Here is a 16,802-nt window from a genome sequence, read left to right as displayed (position 1 = left end):
TCCGGCATCCTGCATGCATGAATTCACGAGTGACAAGGCCGGTTCCCGCGACTGTCATGAACTCTCCGGCCTTGACACCGAGTAAGCTTACTGTTTGGTGCTGTTACTGCTGTAAGTATCTTCTCGCACGTCCCTTTGGCGAGGGTCTCGAAAGATCGGCTGGTCAAAGCGAAGAAAGAAGCTTGTTCTTAGACCATCCCTTAGTGTTGATCCCTGATGTGAGGCTTGATATATGATGACTACACTCGTTGGAAGGATGCAATAATACTTACCAGGCCAAGTACCGACGTCGACAATGCCTTCTTGGGACATTGCTCGTATCTCGAGCTGCGCAAGGAATACCGAGCATCAGCAAAGAGCGAGTCGCACATGGTGAGTTAGTTAACAGCGCCGCAGAACGTGATCGTGCTTCTACGGGAGCAAAAAGCTTTCCGCCCTCGATCTGAAACCTAGGGAAAGCAAGATGAAGGATCGACCAGGAATATTCGCGTAGCCGATAGGAGTATAAGCCCTGTTGGTAGCTGGATTGGGTTTGCCACATAACAGAGCCGAATCGACGAGTGATACTCTGATATCTTACATATGTAGCTCACCTGCAATAGACCTCTGTTCACTTATTTGGTGGACTAGAGTGCAAACGAAAATCTGACCAGAGGACATGAAAGCGATTGAACCTCTACCATTCTTGTATCACTCTCATCAGTTATACTGGAAACTAGTATCCAAAGGTCTTTCCCGTCTGCCTCCCTCGGACTGATCTTCCTTTCTACCCTCTTTCGAATAGTCTTCCGCCTGGTCGCCACATCGGTAACGTAAGCTTCTCTATCGCCTTCCACCACCTCCTCCACCAGCCGCAGCACCACGACTGATCTCTGCCCACGCCGCTTCGAAGCCTCGCTTGACTTCTCGGAAGCTAACGATAAAGATATTCTGCTCGTCACGACTAATAAGCTGTATCATCTCATCCACGCCCGCATCCAATTTGTTCAGGCAAGTGACGATATGTCCTAGATTAAGAACCGGTCGGCCTTCGTGATCGCACTGGTGGAAGACGTAATCACGGAAGAGCTTGAGGTAGTACCGCTCACCTGTCTCCGACCATGCGGAAGAGGGCTGGTTGAGGTTTGTTGTCGTTGTGGTTGAGGTGGAGGTCGTGCTTGGGTCTGGGCGCTCGAGGATGACGTTCAGTTTTGCGAGCAGCCGGACGAGGCGACCATTCTCGAGCTCACGCATAAGATTGTTCGTGGTTTCGTCTTCGTATTGGAGTGTGCTGTCGAGCACTAACACCACTTTGTCCGCAATGTTGGTGAGGAGGTTGCTGATGTTGTATTCGCTTAGCGTGCGCGCGACACCGTCGTCGGATGATGGAGAGGCTGGACCTAGCAGACCGTCGGCACTTGAAGTCGAAAAGGGTGGCGCAAGAAGCCATGCGAGGCATGAGCGGAAGCGCTCGCTATATGCTCGACTAATGAAGTCGAGCGATTTGTGCACATTCTGATGTGCTGTGGGATTTCGTGATGCGATGCCGAGAATGAGACGGCCGAGATCTTGCAAATCCTGGCGCTGTAGTTCTGTGGTTGGTAGGCGCTGTTCGTACTGCGTAATGTCCAACACACCGCAACCACTGAGCCGTAGTCTGTTCTTCGATGTGATGAGCACTTTCGAAGCAGTCACTGTCTGCGCCGCGAGACCAGCTTCATGTACAGCCTTTAGGGCGCTAGCCAATTGCACAATGTAGCCCCAGAGGTCATTCTCGGGCACAAATTGGGTGCCAGTCTTGCCTGGCCGCGCCTGGTTGAAGTGCTTATCACCTACTGTCTGTGACAGAGGATGATAGTCCGTCACGATCACCAGTGAGCTGTCGCCGAACCAGCGCCCAGTAAATGCATCGTGGACTCGCACTACGCCTGCACTGCTTAACCGCTTCCAAGCTTGGAAGTTGCGAATGGCTTGCTCGTTCGTCAGGCGAAAGCCTTCTATTCTTCGCAGAGCATACGTATGGCCATCTTTGCTCGATGTAGCTTTGTAGATCCAGCTCGCATAGCCGAAGGTGGTTGTACTTCTTTGACTGTTCGTGTCCAGCGCCACTAGCGAGTGGAAGTGTTCGAGGCTCTGAGGGAGAGTGCTGTTGGCGAACACCTGCAGCGCTGCTTCAGATCTCTTATGAAGATCTTCACGAAGGTTATCGGGTATGAAGAAGTCGGCGGATGCTCGTTGATAGGGTTGCATGTTTTCTCGCCGTGGTCCTACGGAAGCGTACAGATGGTAGTTGAGCGGGTGCTTATAGCTGCTGCTGTCCTGGTAGTACGGCTGTGTGGAGACAGCAGGTGCAGCTTGACTATATGGGTTGATCTGTGCTTGCGTACCATCCAGGCTGGGCAAGGTTTGCTGTAATGTTTGCGCAGACATGAAAGGGTCGCCATAGGGATTCACCTGCTGGTGTATTTGCGGTGGCGACTCCAACTTTATGCCATCAGACAACTACACCCACCGAGCGCATCAAAATGAAAGACTTACCTGTGGTTGCGGTACAAAGTTCTGACCCGGCACGAACTCATTGAAGTGCTGCTGTGGTTGGAAGGCGTTTTGTGGTATGAACTCATCGGAGGTATGTTTCGAATGTGATATTGTGGCTGGTGTCACAGAGCCTGCGATCAATCAGCTCTGCCATTGGGGTTCGCTTGTTGTTTACGCACCGGATCCTCTAGGCGTGAACGTGGCTGCTGCAGCTACCTTGGGCGAAAGGCCCAGACTTTTAGCCGGCAGCGCTTTAGCATTCTGAGGCGTCAGATTCGGCGTGAACGCAGGCGACTCGACATTGAGGCTCTTCTTCTGGCTAAATTTTCTCAGCTCGTCTCCGGAAAATAGGACGGGGTGGGGACAAACGTATTGCTAAGGCCATTGGCTTGCATAGAGCCAAAGTCATGATTGAAGTTACACGTTCCTGCACTGCGTAAGCACAATGAGCTGCCAGAGTGAGATATCAATTCATGCTGACCCTCCTGAAACTTCCGACACTGTGGCCCATTACGACACAGCTGCGGGCTCATCGGGCGGGAATTTTCTGAGAAGCGGGGGTTGCGGTGGCTGGAGGAGAGATGTCGTCGAGCATCTCCAGACTGGCCAGCGAATCCTGCGGCCATATCATTACTGCCAAAGGTCGCCGACTCTACTTCCGAGAGCTTTCAGCCTTGTGATCGTATGATGTGACCAGAAAAGCAATTAATCGAGCTGCGATGTTAATGGTCGCAAATCGAGATAACCAAGCCTCCTAGCTCCACTTCTTGGTCTGTAGCACCGCTAAAGTGTTGTACTGCTGCCTGTGATGCAGCCACTTAGGAATTCAAGCTGGTGGTAATCTTACGGCTGGAGGATATTCTCCTAGCAAGCAATCCTGACTCGGCTCCTTCGTCTGGCTGAAGTGCTACGTCGTCCAGAAAGGCGGAGGAAGATGGTCCAAGTTCCTTTGGCGGTAGGCTTCGAGCCGTGCTTCCAACGGCGCTCGCGCTCGGTCGGATCGTGCCACGTACCTCCGAAAGTTGTGGTAAGATGCTCTGGCGTCGCGAAGAATCTTACGCCTCTCCAGTATAATGGTTGGCAACTCAAGTGGCGTGTCTGAGCGCGACGTATTGCCTGGCTTCACGTTACGTGGGAGCTTGACTGTTCAGAACCAAGGATTAGGCTTTTCCACAAATGGTCCCCGTGGTGGTTCGCTCAGTATCGATGGTCGGTGTCTGTTCGTCTCAGGTGAGGCCTCGTATGATATGTCAGCAAGGCCAGCTTGTCGTAGAAGGTCGCGATTGGGATCTGTTCTGTCTGCTGGGCTTCCGATCGGCTCGAGTGGCGTGCTGGGTCTTGTTAGTGGCTCGGTGGTGAGAAGCAGATTGTGAAGACTATGAGAGCCGATGTTCCACTCTGATGATGACGCCGCCTCCTCTCCCGCCATAAGCCCAAGCACCACGTCTTACAAAGCCAATATGCCAGAAGGACTGTTTGAGATGTGCCAAGTAAGGAGCTTGCGGTCGAGACTTACAATGTTGTTCCTGTTTCCAATTGGCAAGCACTATGCTCGTGCTATTGACCAGGAAGGCGAAGATGAAGGCTCCTACAATGGCTGAGTCGTGTTGCAAAATTGCTGCTGCTCCATAGCCACCCTTTACGCTCCCATCACGATCGATATGGAGACGCCTTCCTCGACCCGAACGAGTGACGAGACTAAGGAGAGAGGTGAGTAGAGGATGAGATGAGATGAGGTGAGGCTCCACACCCAGACAGTCGTCGAACGCCAGGCACGTGAATGCGGCGACGATTGCGGCTCCCGCTGCCGAGCCGAGATGCGGGAACAGCTGCAGGGCTGAAACTGGGGCTTGGATGATGCATGTGCCTGGAGATCTTGTGGACGATATTCTTGAATACTGTACACGTATATCGAAGACATCTGGACATATCGGACGCTCTTCTACGACACTGGCTGTCTAAAAATCGTTGTTATTGGACCTTGATATCGTATCTACGCCAGCATGGCGTCCTCAGGCTTCGATATCACAAGCCTGACAGAAGACCAGCAACTCGCACTCCAACAATACACATCTGTCACCGACCAGGAGCTCGGCGACGCGGTACCCATATTACAGAAATGCCAGTGGAACGCTCAAATAGCCATAACCCGCTTCTTCGACGGCGATGCCGAGACCATCGACCCAGCTGCAGAAGCAGCACGTGCTGCACCACCTTCTCCACCAACTCAAGCTGTCCGACGGACAGAAACTCTCATGGACAGCATAAATCCTCGCTCGCCCGGATCACGATCAAGACGACAAGGAGGGCTAGAAGAGGCACCACGAGTAGTACCCACACCGGAGAGCCAGCTCAGTCAACCACTACCCTTTCCCTTCTCACTGCTCCTCCTTCCTTTCAACCTCACCTACGTCATCTTCCAGCGTCTCTTTGGCACAATAGGCTTCCTCTTCCCTTTCCTTCCACGCCTACTCTCCCGCTTCTGGTCCGGAAGCGGTTCCCGGCCCAGTAGGGACACGGGACGAAGACCTCTAAGCCCAAGTGACACAGCCGCACGCTTCATGCGTGAGTTCGAAGAAGAGTACGGCGTCACGCACGGCACAGTACCTTTCCACGAAGCAGGTTACGCCCAGGCCTTCGACATCGCTAAGCGCGATCTGAAGTACCTGCTCGTGATTCTGCTCTCGCCCGAACACGACGACAATGCTTCATTTGTGCGTGACACCTTACTCGCACCCGAGCTCTTGACATTCTTGAAGGAGCCGAAGAACAACATCGTATTGTGGGCCGGCACAGTCCAAGACGCCGAAGCATACCAAGTCAGCACCGCTCTAAACGTCACCAAATTCCCGTACGCATGTCTTATAGCACATACGCCTTCCGTATCGAGCACGGCAATGAGTAAGATCGCTACCTCTGCCGGATCATCCACGGTGCAGGAGTTGATTCAGAAATTGCAAGCTGGGATCCAGACACAGAGTGCAGAGCTGGATAGGATAAGGAGACAACGGCAGGAACAGCAGGCGAGCAGGAGTCTGAGGCAGGAACAGGAGAGCGCTTACGAGCGGAGTCTGGCTGCGGATAGGGAGAAAGCACGCAAGCGGAAGGAGGAGGAGGCGGCCAAGGAGAAGGCGGATCGAGAGGAGCGGGAACGAGAAGAGCGAGAGACAAACGCTGCGGAGCTGTTGGCACGATGGAAGAGTTGGAGACGGCAGAACATCGCTCCTGAGCCTGGCAACGAAGTCAAGGAGGCTGTGCGGATAAGTCTACGATTACAGAATGGCGAACGCGTGGTAAGGAAATTCCGACCCGACGCTGACGTGGAGGAATTATATGCTTTCGTCGAGTGCCGCGAGGACGAAGCTGAAGATGAAGAGACATCTGTATCCTCCGAGAAGGAAGCACAAAAGCCTGAGGGCTACGAGCACGAATACGGCTTTCGACTTGTATCGCCCATGCCACGAGAAGTGTACGATGTTAGTAAAGGCGGCACGATACGGGAACGGATTGGACGATCAGGGAACTTGATTGTGGAGAAGATTGTTGATGAGGATGAGGATGAGGATGATGGGGATGAGGAGGAATAGACGTAGATGATATATACTATATAGAGGAAATGATATGATTGGATGAAGTGATGATATCACATCTAGGTGGACGGTATCGCAGTTTATGTTTCCCATGCGATAGATGCACCTACAGAAGCAGCAGAGTTGTGGGGAGTTATTGTATGCCACACGAGGTGACAATTATCCTCTACTCGAAGTGTATAGTGTCTCAGATTGACCTATATACCATCTGGACCATCAGTCCAAGCATAAGGCGATTGACCCTATGCATAAATCCATGGACTCCTCTACCATCGCTAAGAACGCTCAACAATGCATTTCATCCCATCTCATCTAATCATGAATTCTTTTCCTATCGTCCTTGGTACAACCGTCTAATCATCATAAAGATCCATCTCCTCCCGGTTCTCGAGCAACTCCTCCCGCGCATCCTCATCATCATCCCACATATCCGAATCCCCATCCTCCAAATCACTATCGCCATGATTGGGCAAGACCTGGATATGTCCGCCCTCGATCACCACACGCGCGGCCTCGCCATCCCTGATCGACCCGCGGAGAATGAGCACAGCAAGACGATTGAGGACTTCCTTCTCGATTAATCTGGCGAGCGGACGAGCGCCGTACGCTGGGCTGTAGCCAGCGGAGCCTAGATAGTCTTTCACGGCATCCGAGAGCTGAATCTGGACATTTCGGCCATTGCCGGTAAGTCGTTGTTGGATCTCCACTAATCGCACATCGACGATCTTCCGGATCTCGCGTTTGGAAAGCCGATTGAATATGACAATACTGCTGATCCTGTTCAAGAATTCTGGTAGGAACCAGTTCCGGAGCGCCGTCATGACGAGTTCGCGAGTCGTGGGATCAATCTTGCCGTCTGGAGCATTGTTGCGTGCCAAGTGTTCTGCTCCCAAGTTCGAGGTCATGACGACGATACAGTTGCGAGCATCGATCACTCTCCCTTGGCCGTCGGTGATACGGCCGTCGTCCATGAGTTGGAGAAGTACGGTAAGGACCTCTTTGGCTGCTTTCTCAACTTCGTCGAAGAGGAGGATACTGAATGGTCGGCGGCGCAGAGCTTCTGTCAGCTGGCCCCCAGCGTCGTGGCCGACGTAGCCGGGTGGTGCGCCGATCATGCGGGATAGGGAATGGCGTTCTTGATACTCGGACATATCCAGACGAATCATTGCTTTTGGATCATCGAACAAGAACTCCGCTAGAGCTTTGGTAAGCAGAGTCTTACCAGTACCTGATGGACCGCAGAAGAGGAAGGATGGCGGCTGTCCGGGATTGCTGAGGCCGGAACGTTGTAGTCGGATGGCGTTGGCGACAGACGTGACGGCCTCTTTCTGACCGACGACCTGTGCGCCGAGTACTTTCTCCATCTGCAAAAGCTTCTCCTTCTCGGTAGTCTTTAATCTGGTAACAGGGATGCCGGTCCAGCGGCCGACAATCTCATTGATCTGATCAGGTCCGACAGCGTCGGTGATTAGCTTGTCTTCCATACTCCCACGTCGACCAGCATCCTGCATCTCAGCCGTCTTCTTCTGATGCTCAAGCTGGTCAATGCGTGCCTCAACGTCAGGAATGGCGTAATACTTCAGATCAGATGCGGTCTGCAAATCTCGCGTACGTTCTGCCTCCTGCTGCTTGACCTTGAGCTGATCGAGTTTGATCTTCTGTTCTTGGATGTCCTTCGATCGTGCCTTCTCACTTTCGTACTTCTCGCGCAATGGCTTCAGCTCTTCTTCCACGTTCGCTTTTTCCGCACGAGCTTCGCCGAGTCGAGCTGCGGATGCTTCATCCTTCTCGCGAGCTAGGGCATGGATCTCAATTTCGAGCTGTCGTAGTCTGCGTTCCATGTTGTCAAGCACTTCCGGTTGAGATTCGCGAGCTACTCGCACAGCTGCTGCAGCCTCGTCAATCAAGTCCACAGCGGAGTCCGGAAGTCTTCGAGAAGTCAAATATCGTGACGCGAGTGTGGCTGCGGAGACGATGGCACCATCGAGGATGGTAACACCGTGGTGTACCTCATACTTTTCCTTCAGGCCACGCAAGATGGAGATGGTCTCTGGTACCGAAGGCTCCTTGACCAAGACTTGCTGGAAACGTCGCTCGAACGCGGCGTCCTTCTCGATATACTTCCTATACTCTGCAAGCGTGGTAGCGCCTATGCAATGCAATTGTCCACGAGCAAGCATGGGCTTGAGTAAATTGGCAGCGTCCATACCACCCTCGCCAGAGCTACCCGCACCCATGAGAAGATGTATCTCATCCACGAACAGCACAATCATCTCCTTGCTGTCCTCGATCTCTTTGAGCACACCCTTCATGCGCTCTTCAAACTCTCCTCTGTACTTCGATCCGGCAACGAGAGACCCGACGTCCAAAGACAGGAGCTTGCAAGCGGCCAATCCAGCAGGCACATCGGCGTTGACGATCCGCTGTGCCAAACCTTCGACCACAGTCGTCTTTCCCACACCAGGTTCACCGATCAAGACCGGATTGTTCTTCGTCCGTCTTGATAAGATCCTGATGACTCGCCTGATCTCCTCTTCACGACCGATAACAGGATCCATCTTACCTTCCCTCGCCATGGCCGTCATATCGATAGTGAACTTCTTAAGGTTCTCATTCTCCTGCTCGGCGTCTGCAGTCTTGCTGTCCACTCTTTTCGTACCACGGATCTGTTGTATGGCTGTGTCGATGAGTTTCGTGTTTGGAACATTGGCTTCGGCCAAAGCTTTCTGAATGTTGGTATCCTGGACAAGGCATTGGATCAGGTGATCGACCGCGATAAAGCTGTCTTTCTGCGTCTTCTGCAATTCGTTCGCAGATCGTAGAATCTTGCTGAAGCTTGGCGAAACGCTGACGTTCTCTGGCGGTGGATCCTGGCTAGGTAATCGTACCAATGCCTTTTTCAGGGCTCGATCGAGTAGTTGTGGATCGCCATGTGCTCGCTCAATCACCTGCTTGAACAGCGGAGCAGACGAGCCTGAATGTGAGTCGTGTGCATGGTTCGTCTGCTGATCCTTCGACTGATCTGGTGGAGGGTCGAGAAGCGCTACTGCCAAGTGAAGAGGCAGCATCTGCGAATGTGCATATTGCTGTGTAAGGTCCTGGGCATCACTCAAGGCTTGTGTCGCGCGATCCGTAAATTGCATGCCTGATGTCATGATGGCGGTTTGATATCTGTCAGTGTGATGGGGAAGAACAGAAAGGAAGATGTCTTCTTATCCTTCTGCTAGTCCGGATGTTGGAAGTGTCGCGCTGACTCTGGATTAATCGAGTGCCTTCTACGTCACGCGGGAGCAGCCGCCACCATTCTCCTGGTCCCCAGATCTCTCGCTCGGACAGTATTCCTTTCACTTCTTCTGTCCTGACCAGTCTCTGTCTTGGGAGGCATAGCTAAGGACGCGGTCGTGCTGAAGCTACTTTCACGATGGTGTTGCCTCTCCTGCTGCTGTGCTGATACTGCCGCCTTCATGTGTTAATTCGAGGGGACCTGATTAGAATGTCAGCGGCTGTCTTTGCCGGAGGAAGGCCACTTTTTTTCACCTCGCCCCTGGTGGAAGCATCAGGCTCATCTGCAACAATGCTCAGACCGATTGGGATGGCGGGCTTCTCCACCTCGAGGCCATCCAGACCGTTTGGAGCAGCAGGCTCATCCCTGACCTCGTTGAGCTTGGTAGGCGGTGGCGGGAGAGAAGCTGCGCTTTTGCATTCTGCATATTGTGAGTCCTGAGTCATGCTTAGAGGTAGACACAACGACTGACCATTGATACCCTTGGCGATATCCGAACTCAGACTTTCGATGCGTACTCTCCGGTCCTCGACCTCCTCTCGCACATCGTCCGTCACCCTGTCCGCCACCCCGTTCGCCACCCCATCCGCCGCAGCCTTGATCGCATTCGTTGCTTCAACGATATACTCCTGTGCTTGCGCATAACGTCCAGCGCTCAGATGACCTTTGTAGCTTGCAAGATAGATTTTGCAGTCGCTAAGGTAGGCGTTGAACTTCGCCTCGTAGAGAGGTGGCAGCTCGTACTGCAGCATAAAGCGGCACAGCGGAGAGACACTGGCGAGGTCATCGTTGTAGACGGCTTCCTGGATCCTCTCTGCGATATCGTCGAGATCATCAGGGTCTCCAATCTCTTCGGATGCCCAGCTTCTGCATAGCGCCATGGTCTCCTGGTAAGTCAGCTTCAGTGGATCTTCTTCCGGGTCCATATTGCCGAGAAGTTCGTGGAGGAGGAGAGTGACGGTGAGCCGTGAAAGGAGACGTCTATATCATGTGTGAAGATGAGTTGGCAAAGGCAGCTATCCTCGCACCGACTAGTGATGATGGTAAAAGTGTCCAGGTTGACGCAGCTTTGATGATGTTAATTTAGACGCTTAGCAGCTTGTGAAGAAAACCGCGTCTGTCGAGACACGCGTGCCTTCCGCATTTGTGCAGCTCGAGTGAGCGCAGACCGCAATTTCAGCGAAGATAGTTGGAGCCTACCTTGTACGAATACATACGCTCCAGTTTTGCTCACGAACGTGGTCATCGCAGTATTTAGATAGTGTCGTTGAGGCCGTGTATCAGCCGCCAGCATATTATCAACGCAGAACAATCTCGTGGCATTGAATCAAGGCGCTGACCTCGGCGACAGAGTTGTCAGCTCCAGGCGGGCGAGAAAGGACATTAGTGTGGAAGAAATGCTCGCAACTATGATCGCAGATGCTTCGAGACAGATTAAGTTCATATAATCACTACATACGGGTATCACACCATACTCAATCATAATACAAAATGGCACACGCAAAACGGCCGTCAAGTACCCATTCCAATCCACCATTCTCACCCCCCCTCAATCTCCCTCCGTCTCGCCTCCCTCCTCTCCCGACTAGCAGCCCGTTCCCACGCCTGAATCGAACTTGATGCCCGACCTCTAGGCTGCGGTGGACCACCCCTCCACACCCCATCCCAAGGCCTCAACTCACCAGTCCATTGCCTATTCAGTCCTGGGGAAGGATATGCAGTATCTGGTGGCAACGTGGACTGCGGCGGGTACGCTGTCTGTGGTTGCGGAGCATAATACCCATTTACCGGCGTCCCGTTACCCTCTTCTTCCTCCCGACCCTGTTGCCAGTCGATGCGGAAGGTACTTTGCGACGGGTCTGGGGTAGGAGGCTGTTCGCGATGCAGGAGGAGCATGAGCATTTGTTGGCGTTGCATTTCTTCTTCTGTAATTTCGTTGGGGTTGTATCCCTGTGGTGCTCCTTGCGGTTGTGTAGGCTGCGTCTCGCGGATGGAAGACGGGAACATGTTCCTGTTGTAGTTCTCGTAGAAAGTTGGTTCTTGCCAGGTACTCATTGAGCTACCACCGAAGGACGCAGGGCGGAGGTGCATAGTCGCCGAGCCTCGTACATCCCCATAAGCTCCCGAGGATTTGAGCAGGTTGATGCGGCGGTAGGTGTAGATCAAGAGTCCGGCGTAGACAATCGTGCTTACTGCTGAAGCTACGACGGTGAGAAGGGCCGGAACATTCCAGGTGAATTTCGAGCTTATCAGGAAATCGTAAAACACGGTCAGAAGTCCCAGCGCACATGCTAGGAGCGAAGGCAAGAAGACCGCATCAGCCTGAAACTGCGGAGTTCGCACCAGAAAGCTCAGGAGCGCTGTGAAACTGAAGCCAGCCGTAAGCAGTGCTATAGCAAATATTCCTAGCGCAGACTTCGCTATGCGCAAACCAGGATCGTCGTCGAATGTCACAGGTAGTATTAGAAAGCCACCTAGTATGATCACTGCTGACCCAAGAGCAAGTATGCGCCAGTACCAGGGCACTTTGCCATCGCGTTGTCGCATTCCGCCGTCTAGTGTTCTGTAAGGTCGCGCTCGCCGCCGCGCCATGGGCGCTGTCTTTCTCTGTAGCGCATCCAGGATCGCCAGGCTATCGTCCGAAGTACTGCTATGCAATCTGATGTCCGCGACTCTACAGCGCTGGGTGCGCAGCTTGCGGCTGTGTCTTGTGTAACGTCTCGAGAGATGTCTGCTCTGGCGTTGAAGTCCCGGCTCAGTTACTGCGATTTCACCAAGGTGGAGAGGCGAGGAGGTCGTTACGATTGGAAGAGGTGTTAGCAGGATAATACAGACGAGCCAGGTACAAGATATCTCTAGTAGTTGTCCCCAAAACACTGTTTCTCGTGATCGTCAGCACCGCCCACAACCATACGAGAAGATCTACGAGCTACATGTACGGTAGCCTTGCAGATTTCGGCTTAGCGGTGCAACCTCAAATGCATGGATAGCAAGAATGGAATATGCTTTGCAGCGCTCGCGTGACAACAGCTCAGGCATTATTGGTGCCATCTTTTCCTACGTCCTCGTTGACGTGCATACGCCCTTTTGACAGCCTGCTATGCAGATTTGTGCGTTCAAAGACGCAATCTTGTGGTGGCCTTGAAACTCGCGATGATGGCATAGAACCACGTTTCCAACGGCCCGAGAAGCTTATTCTGCTATTTTGGGTGCTTCGCCATTGCCAAAGAACGTTGTTGCCAATGACATAATTCTACGTGGTGATTACCTGTACTGCTGTGCTAGGATACAGAAGCCAAGATATCAGGACTACAGGGGAACGAGAGAAGCACATGTGAACTGCGAGGCAGCGAAGTAACAAACTCGACGCAGTTTGATTTGTGTTCAAGAAGCCAGGATGCACAAATATATGTACATCACAACGACATAGGCAGTCAAAGTCTTGACGAAAGCGGATCCATCGAATACGGCTGGATACCAGACCATGAACAACAAGATGGGTTCTGCACTTTCATATCTGAACCGGCTACTTCCATTTGCCACACCCGGGACGCCTCTCCTGCAGGATATTCTGCATCTTGCTGCAATATGTGGTGCTCTGTACTTCGCGCCACAGCTTCAGGAATGGTATCGTGGTCGAGCAAAAACACCACAGCCAGAAGATATCCGAGAGGTACCGGATGCCAATAGTGATGTCGGCCAGGACGTGAACGATGCTGTTGAAGCAGAACAAATGGACAATCCTGATGAAGCACGTCAACCCGAATCAGACAACGGATCTGACGACGAAGAAGAGACCGATGTGGACGGCCAAGACCGAGACCAGGAGAACATCCAACCCCCAGCCCAACCAGGCCCCGCGCGCGACAACGACCTCCCAAATCAAAGAAACGTTGGGGCAAAAAAGGCAAAAGCTCTCGCGCGTCGGGACCAAAGAAGAGCTTACCATGAATTCCAGCGAGCTCAAGGAGATGCTCAGCGCGCAGCCGATGCCGAAGGTGCTGCGGAACGGGAGGCTGGTCTCGCGAAAGAACGCGAGCGGAGACAAGCTGCAGAGGCCGCCGTGGAGGCGAAGAAAGCCAAGGAGCGTGAGACCAAGAAAGCCGCGGAGCAGAGAGAGTGGGAGGAGGAACTTCAGCGGCGGGAAAGCGCTGTTAGGATCGTGAGGGAGGAGTTGGAGGGAATGAGGATGAGTGATTTGGATCGGGTGGCTAGGCGCGTAGGTACTGATGTGGATGCTGAGTGGGTTGAGCGGATCGCTACGGCTGCTGGTTTGCTTGGAAGGAGGCAAGATGTAACGACTATGGTGACTAGTACTGGTTGGGCTGTGCGGGTTTCTGCGGATGACATGCAGAGTGTCTACCAGCAGGCACTCAATATCACAGGTGGCGGAGTGGATGGCAAGATTGATTTTGAGGAGTTGGGCAGCATGCTCGAGGCACGATTGAGACAGAGCGTGGCAACGTGAGCTGCTGGAGCAATTCAATCGTTAGCATCACGGTCGGGCTTGGAGGCGGGAATTTGCCTGTATTAACTGACATTGACGACGAATAGTGTTGCTGAGAGCTGCGGACTACCCAGCGAGCATTCTCTTCAAGATTGTCGGCGAGCACATCTCACTCAGTCTCTGGATAGTGAGACGAATGGAACACATACATAGTTATAGCCGGCACTACCCAGCAGACTCGAGGCTTGAAGGTAGTTACAGCAGTCCCAAATGATGTGCGACACAACTAGACGAGAGAAAAAGGGAGCTGGAGGCGTAGAAGATATGTAGCATAGTTTGAACCATATGCATAGATATCTATGTGAAAACACAAGACCCTCGCTCATCACACGACGAACACGATCTCACGATCTCACGAGCATCAACCCCTCATCCCCAGATCACTGCCCTCCTCAAGTCCTCCTAGCAGCATCATCAAGCCTAGCCAACAGATCAGAAGCAGATGGTGTATTGAAATCGTAGCCATTCGTAAAGTCATAAGTAGCAGCAGAGAGAAGTTGTCGTGGGTCGGGTCCGGGTGGTAAGTCAGTGACGGCGTAGGCATTGACACCGAAGTGATTACCGCCATTGAGATTCATGGAGTTGCGGAGACCGTTGTTGAGGTTCAGCTTGGAAAAGTTCTCTTCCGGGATCATGGCGAGGTTGATCTGCTGTTGTTGCTGTTGCGGCTGCTGGTGCTGCTGAGATGGAATCTCGAGCTGGCCGGCATCGAAGTTCATGAATTCGGGCTTGACGTCTTGTTGTGGCTGATTCTGGTTCTGCTGCTGCTGCTGCTGTTGTTGAGGCTGCTGCTGAGCAGCCGGTGTCTGAGCAGGTGCCTGAAGATGTTGAGTCTGTTGCTGCGGCATGCCCAAGACGGTAGGGTCCTTGGAGATGTCGTTGATGAAGGGTGTGAATGCTGGGTGGCGGAGCAGTGTCTCGATCAGACCACGGTAGCGTTGATTTTCTTGCATGAGAGCAGAGTTGTCTTGGCGGAGTGAGTTGCTTTCTTGGGCCTTGAGTGCCAATTCGCCTTCGAGTTGGGAGATGTATTCTGTGATACGTCAGTATAGGTCATGTACATGCGAGGGAGTGTGATCAGAGCTTACCCTTCCTCCTTGAACGGAATGCACGAGCAGATACTTTGTTGCGAAGTTGGCGACGCTCCTTGCTGGACAATTTCTTGCCTTCATCCGAGTTGAGCAAACGCTCATCCTCATCCATGTCGTCTTCATCTTTCTTCATGCGAGCGATGTGTGGTAGGTTGTCATCCTGGGAGCCGTCCTCGTCAGAGATAGCGCTTTGGTGGCGCATCTGGTTGAGAAGACGAGAGATACTCTCCTCGACGTGTGGCTCGGTAATAGGAGCAGGACGCTTGCTGTTATTTTGAGCAACGACAGGTGCCGGGGCTGCTGCCACTGGTACCTGAGTCTGCGAGGCATTGCTGGCTTGACGGTAGTGGGCATGCTGAGCCTGCAACTTCATCTGGCGCTGCTGCATCGCGTGCGTCTGTTGTTGCTTCTGCATAGCAGCAGTACGAGCCTGCTGCGAATGCATACCTGGCCACAGACGCCCGACACTGCCGGCAGACTCCTCTTGGATGGCATTGGGGTTGACGAAGTTGTCGGATGGTCCATTCGTGGTAGAGTCCGGGAAGAACATGGCTGGCATGGAAGACTGCGGGTTATTGAAGTCCATGCTCAGGTCGGCATCAAGGTCAATACCCGAGTAGAAGCCATCCATGCTAGTGTCGATGCCTGAGTTGAAGCTGTCGAACATCTGTGGCTGACTCATTGGCATATTGACCACGCTTCCTACAGGCAGGCCAACCTGCTGCTTGTACTGATTGTAGTCATGACTCGGGCCGCCATACTGATGCCTCTCCTCCATATCGTCGTATGGCGAGAGCAAGTCATGTTGGTGCGATGCGGAAGCGGTCACTGGAGACTGCTGCGTAGTGCTCTGGTTGAAGTCGAAGAGTGAGTCCATGTCGAAGTTCTCCGTCTTCATCCCTGTTGTTGGTCGGCTACTCATTTCCGGTGCACTGTGCGTTGGTGACAGTGGCAAAGAAGTGGTTACGACTTCGTCGATGCCTTACGACGGCTTAAGGTGATGTTTACGTCGCGGTTGATGGTCCTTGGCCTTGGTGCGCCTTCACTCTAGGCGTCCGTGTTGATGACGCGGCTACTTTCTTCGCTTTTGAAGCCCGCGTTGCTGCCCTTTCCTCCCTCCTAATCTGGTCGAAGGTCGATAACGAGTGTCGAAGATGGTCAACGTGAATGTTGTGATGGTGTTGATGGCGTTGTGAGTGTGAAATGGAGAATGAGGGTGTCAAGGAAGTGCCAGGTTGCACGCTGGTGAACGGCTTGGCTAGCGAGGCAGTGCAGAGTTGACAACCAATCAGAGCAGAACGGCCGCGGATATCCCGGAACGCCGATGTGGTTCGTACGAGGCTACAACTCGACCACGGAAACAGCACTTCCGTCCATTGCCGGAACTCGACGGCATTGGTGACCTCACCCCGGCACATACGGTACTTTGACCTTTGACCTTCGCACCTGGCGATTCACAAGATATCCTACCGGCAGATTAAGCAGAGTTCAATGCCACATGTTCCCTCAAGATTCAAGAACCCTTCTATCGTCGATCAGCACGGGGCAGGAATACCGAACACGCGTCGATGACAAACTTAGCTGTCCAGGCAGAAAGATAAAGATTCCCAATGGGTAGTATTTCGCGAACATAAGCCCAACATGCGACGCCTCGCTGCGGTCGTATTTCTGGTGCTTTCCAGGTTGGCTCGCATCTCTGGCCGACGAGATGCCGATGGTGTTTCACTATGGAATTATCTCCACCATTTCGCTCCCAAATCCGCACCTGGAAAGCGAAAAGGTAACTCAACACGCTCCGGCGTGAGCAGAAGTAC

The 16,802-nt window shown here is 53.0% G+C and overlaps 7 protein-coding genes across 7 annotated transcripts; 2 read left to right on the top strand and 5 right to left on the bottom strand.

Moving 5' to 3' along the window:
* Positions 1–822: 822 nt before the first annotated feature.
* On the bottom strand, positions 823–2,912 carry PAN3 (PAB-dependent poly(A)-specific ribonuclease subunit 3; the record flags this gene model as incomplete). Its single annotated transcript, XM_064833530.1, has 4 exons — positions 823–2,463; positions 2,518–2,648; positions 2,697–2,836; positions 2,887–2,912. The coding sequence occupies 4 exons, from the start codon at positions 2,910–2,912 to the stop codon at positions 823–825; spliced, it is 1,938 nt and encodes a 645-aa protein (XP_064698491.1).
* A 1,608-nt stretch (positions 2,913–4,520) lies between these two features.
* ucp10 (UBX domain-containing protein 10) lies at positions 4,521–6,104 on the top strand (the record flags this gene model as incomplete). The annotated part of the gene is made up of 1 exon (XM_064833529.1): positions 4,521–6,104. One exon carries the CDS (start codon positions 4,521–4,523, stop codon positions 6,102–6,104), a length of 1,584 nt encoding a protein of 527 aa, XP_064698490.1.
* A 356-nt stretch (positions 6,105–6,460) lies between these two features.
* On the bottom strand, positions 6,461–9,262 carry HSP98 (Heat shock protein hsp98; the record flags this gene model as incomplete). The annotated part of the gene is made up of 1 exon (XM_064833528.1): positions 6,461–9,262. One exon carries the CDS (start codon positions 9,260–9,262, stop codon positions 6,461–6,463), a length of 2,802 nt encoding a protein of 933 aa, XP_064698489.1.
* Positions 9,263–9,576: 314 nt separating this feature from the next.
* On the bottom strand, positions 9,577–10,316 carry LTS14_000816 (uncharacterized protein; the record flags this gene model as incomplete). Its single annotated transcript, XM_064833527.1, has 3 exons — positions 9,577–9,591; positions 9,645–9,811; positions 9,863–10,316. The coding sequence occupies 3 exons, from the start codon at positions 10,314–10,316 to the stop codon at positions 9,577–9,579; spliced, it is 636 nt and encodes a 211-aa protein (XP_064698488.1).
* A 613-nt stretch (positions 10,317–10,929) lies between these two features.
* On the bottom strand, positions 10,930–11,982 carry LTS14_000815 (uncharacterized protein; the record flags this gene model as incomplete). The annotated part of the gene is made up of 1 exon (XM_064833526.1): positions 10,930–11,982. One exon carries the CDS (start codon positions 11,980–11,982, stop codon positions 10,930–10,932), a length of 1,053 nt encoding a protein of 350 aa, XP_064698487.1.
* An 892-nt stretch (positions 11,983–12,874) lies between these two features.
* Positions 12,875–13,858, top strand: LTS14_000814 (uncharacterized protein; the record flags this gene model as incomplete). Its single annotated transcript, XM_064833525.1, has 1 exon — positions 12,875–13,858. The coding sequence occupies one exon, from the start codon at positions 12,875–12,877 to the stop codon at positions 13,856–13,858; it is 984 nt and encodes a 327-aa protein (XP_064698486.1).
* Positions 13,859–14,289: 431 nt separating this feature from the next.
* Positions 14,290–15,865, bottom strand: LTS14_000813 (uncharacterized protein; the record flags this gene model as incomplete). The annotated part of the gene is made up of 2 exons (XM_064833524.1): positions 14,290–14,930; positions 14,986–15,865. The coding sequence occupies 2 exons, from the start codon at positions 15,863–15,865 to the stop codon at positions 14,290–14,292; spliced, it is 1,521 nt and encodes a 506-aa protein (XP_064698485.1).
* Between the last annotated feature and the right edge of the window lie 937 nt (positions 15,866–16,802).

This window comes from Recurvomyces mirabilis (genome assembly GCF_035927965.1).
Source record: "Recurvomyces mirabilis strain CCFEE 5264 chromosome Unknown scaffold_2, whole genome shotgun sequence".
In the NCBI taxonomy this organism is placed as follows: Eukaryota; Fungi; Ascomycota; class Dothideomycetes; order Mycosphaerellales; family Teratosphaeriaceae; genus Recurvomyces; species Recurvomyces mirabilis.
This window is presented reverse-complemented; position numbering and strand designations above follow the sequence as displayed.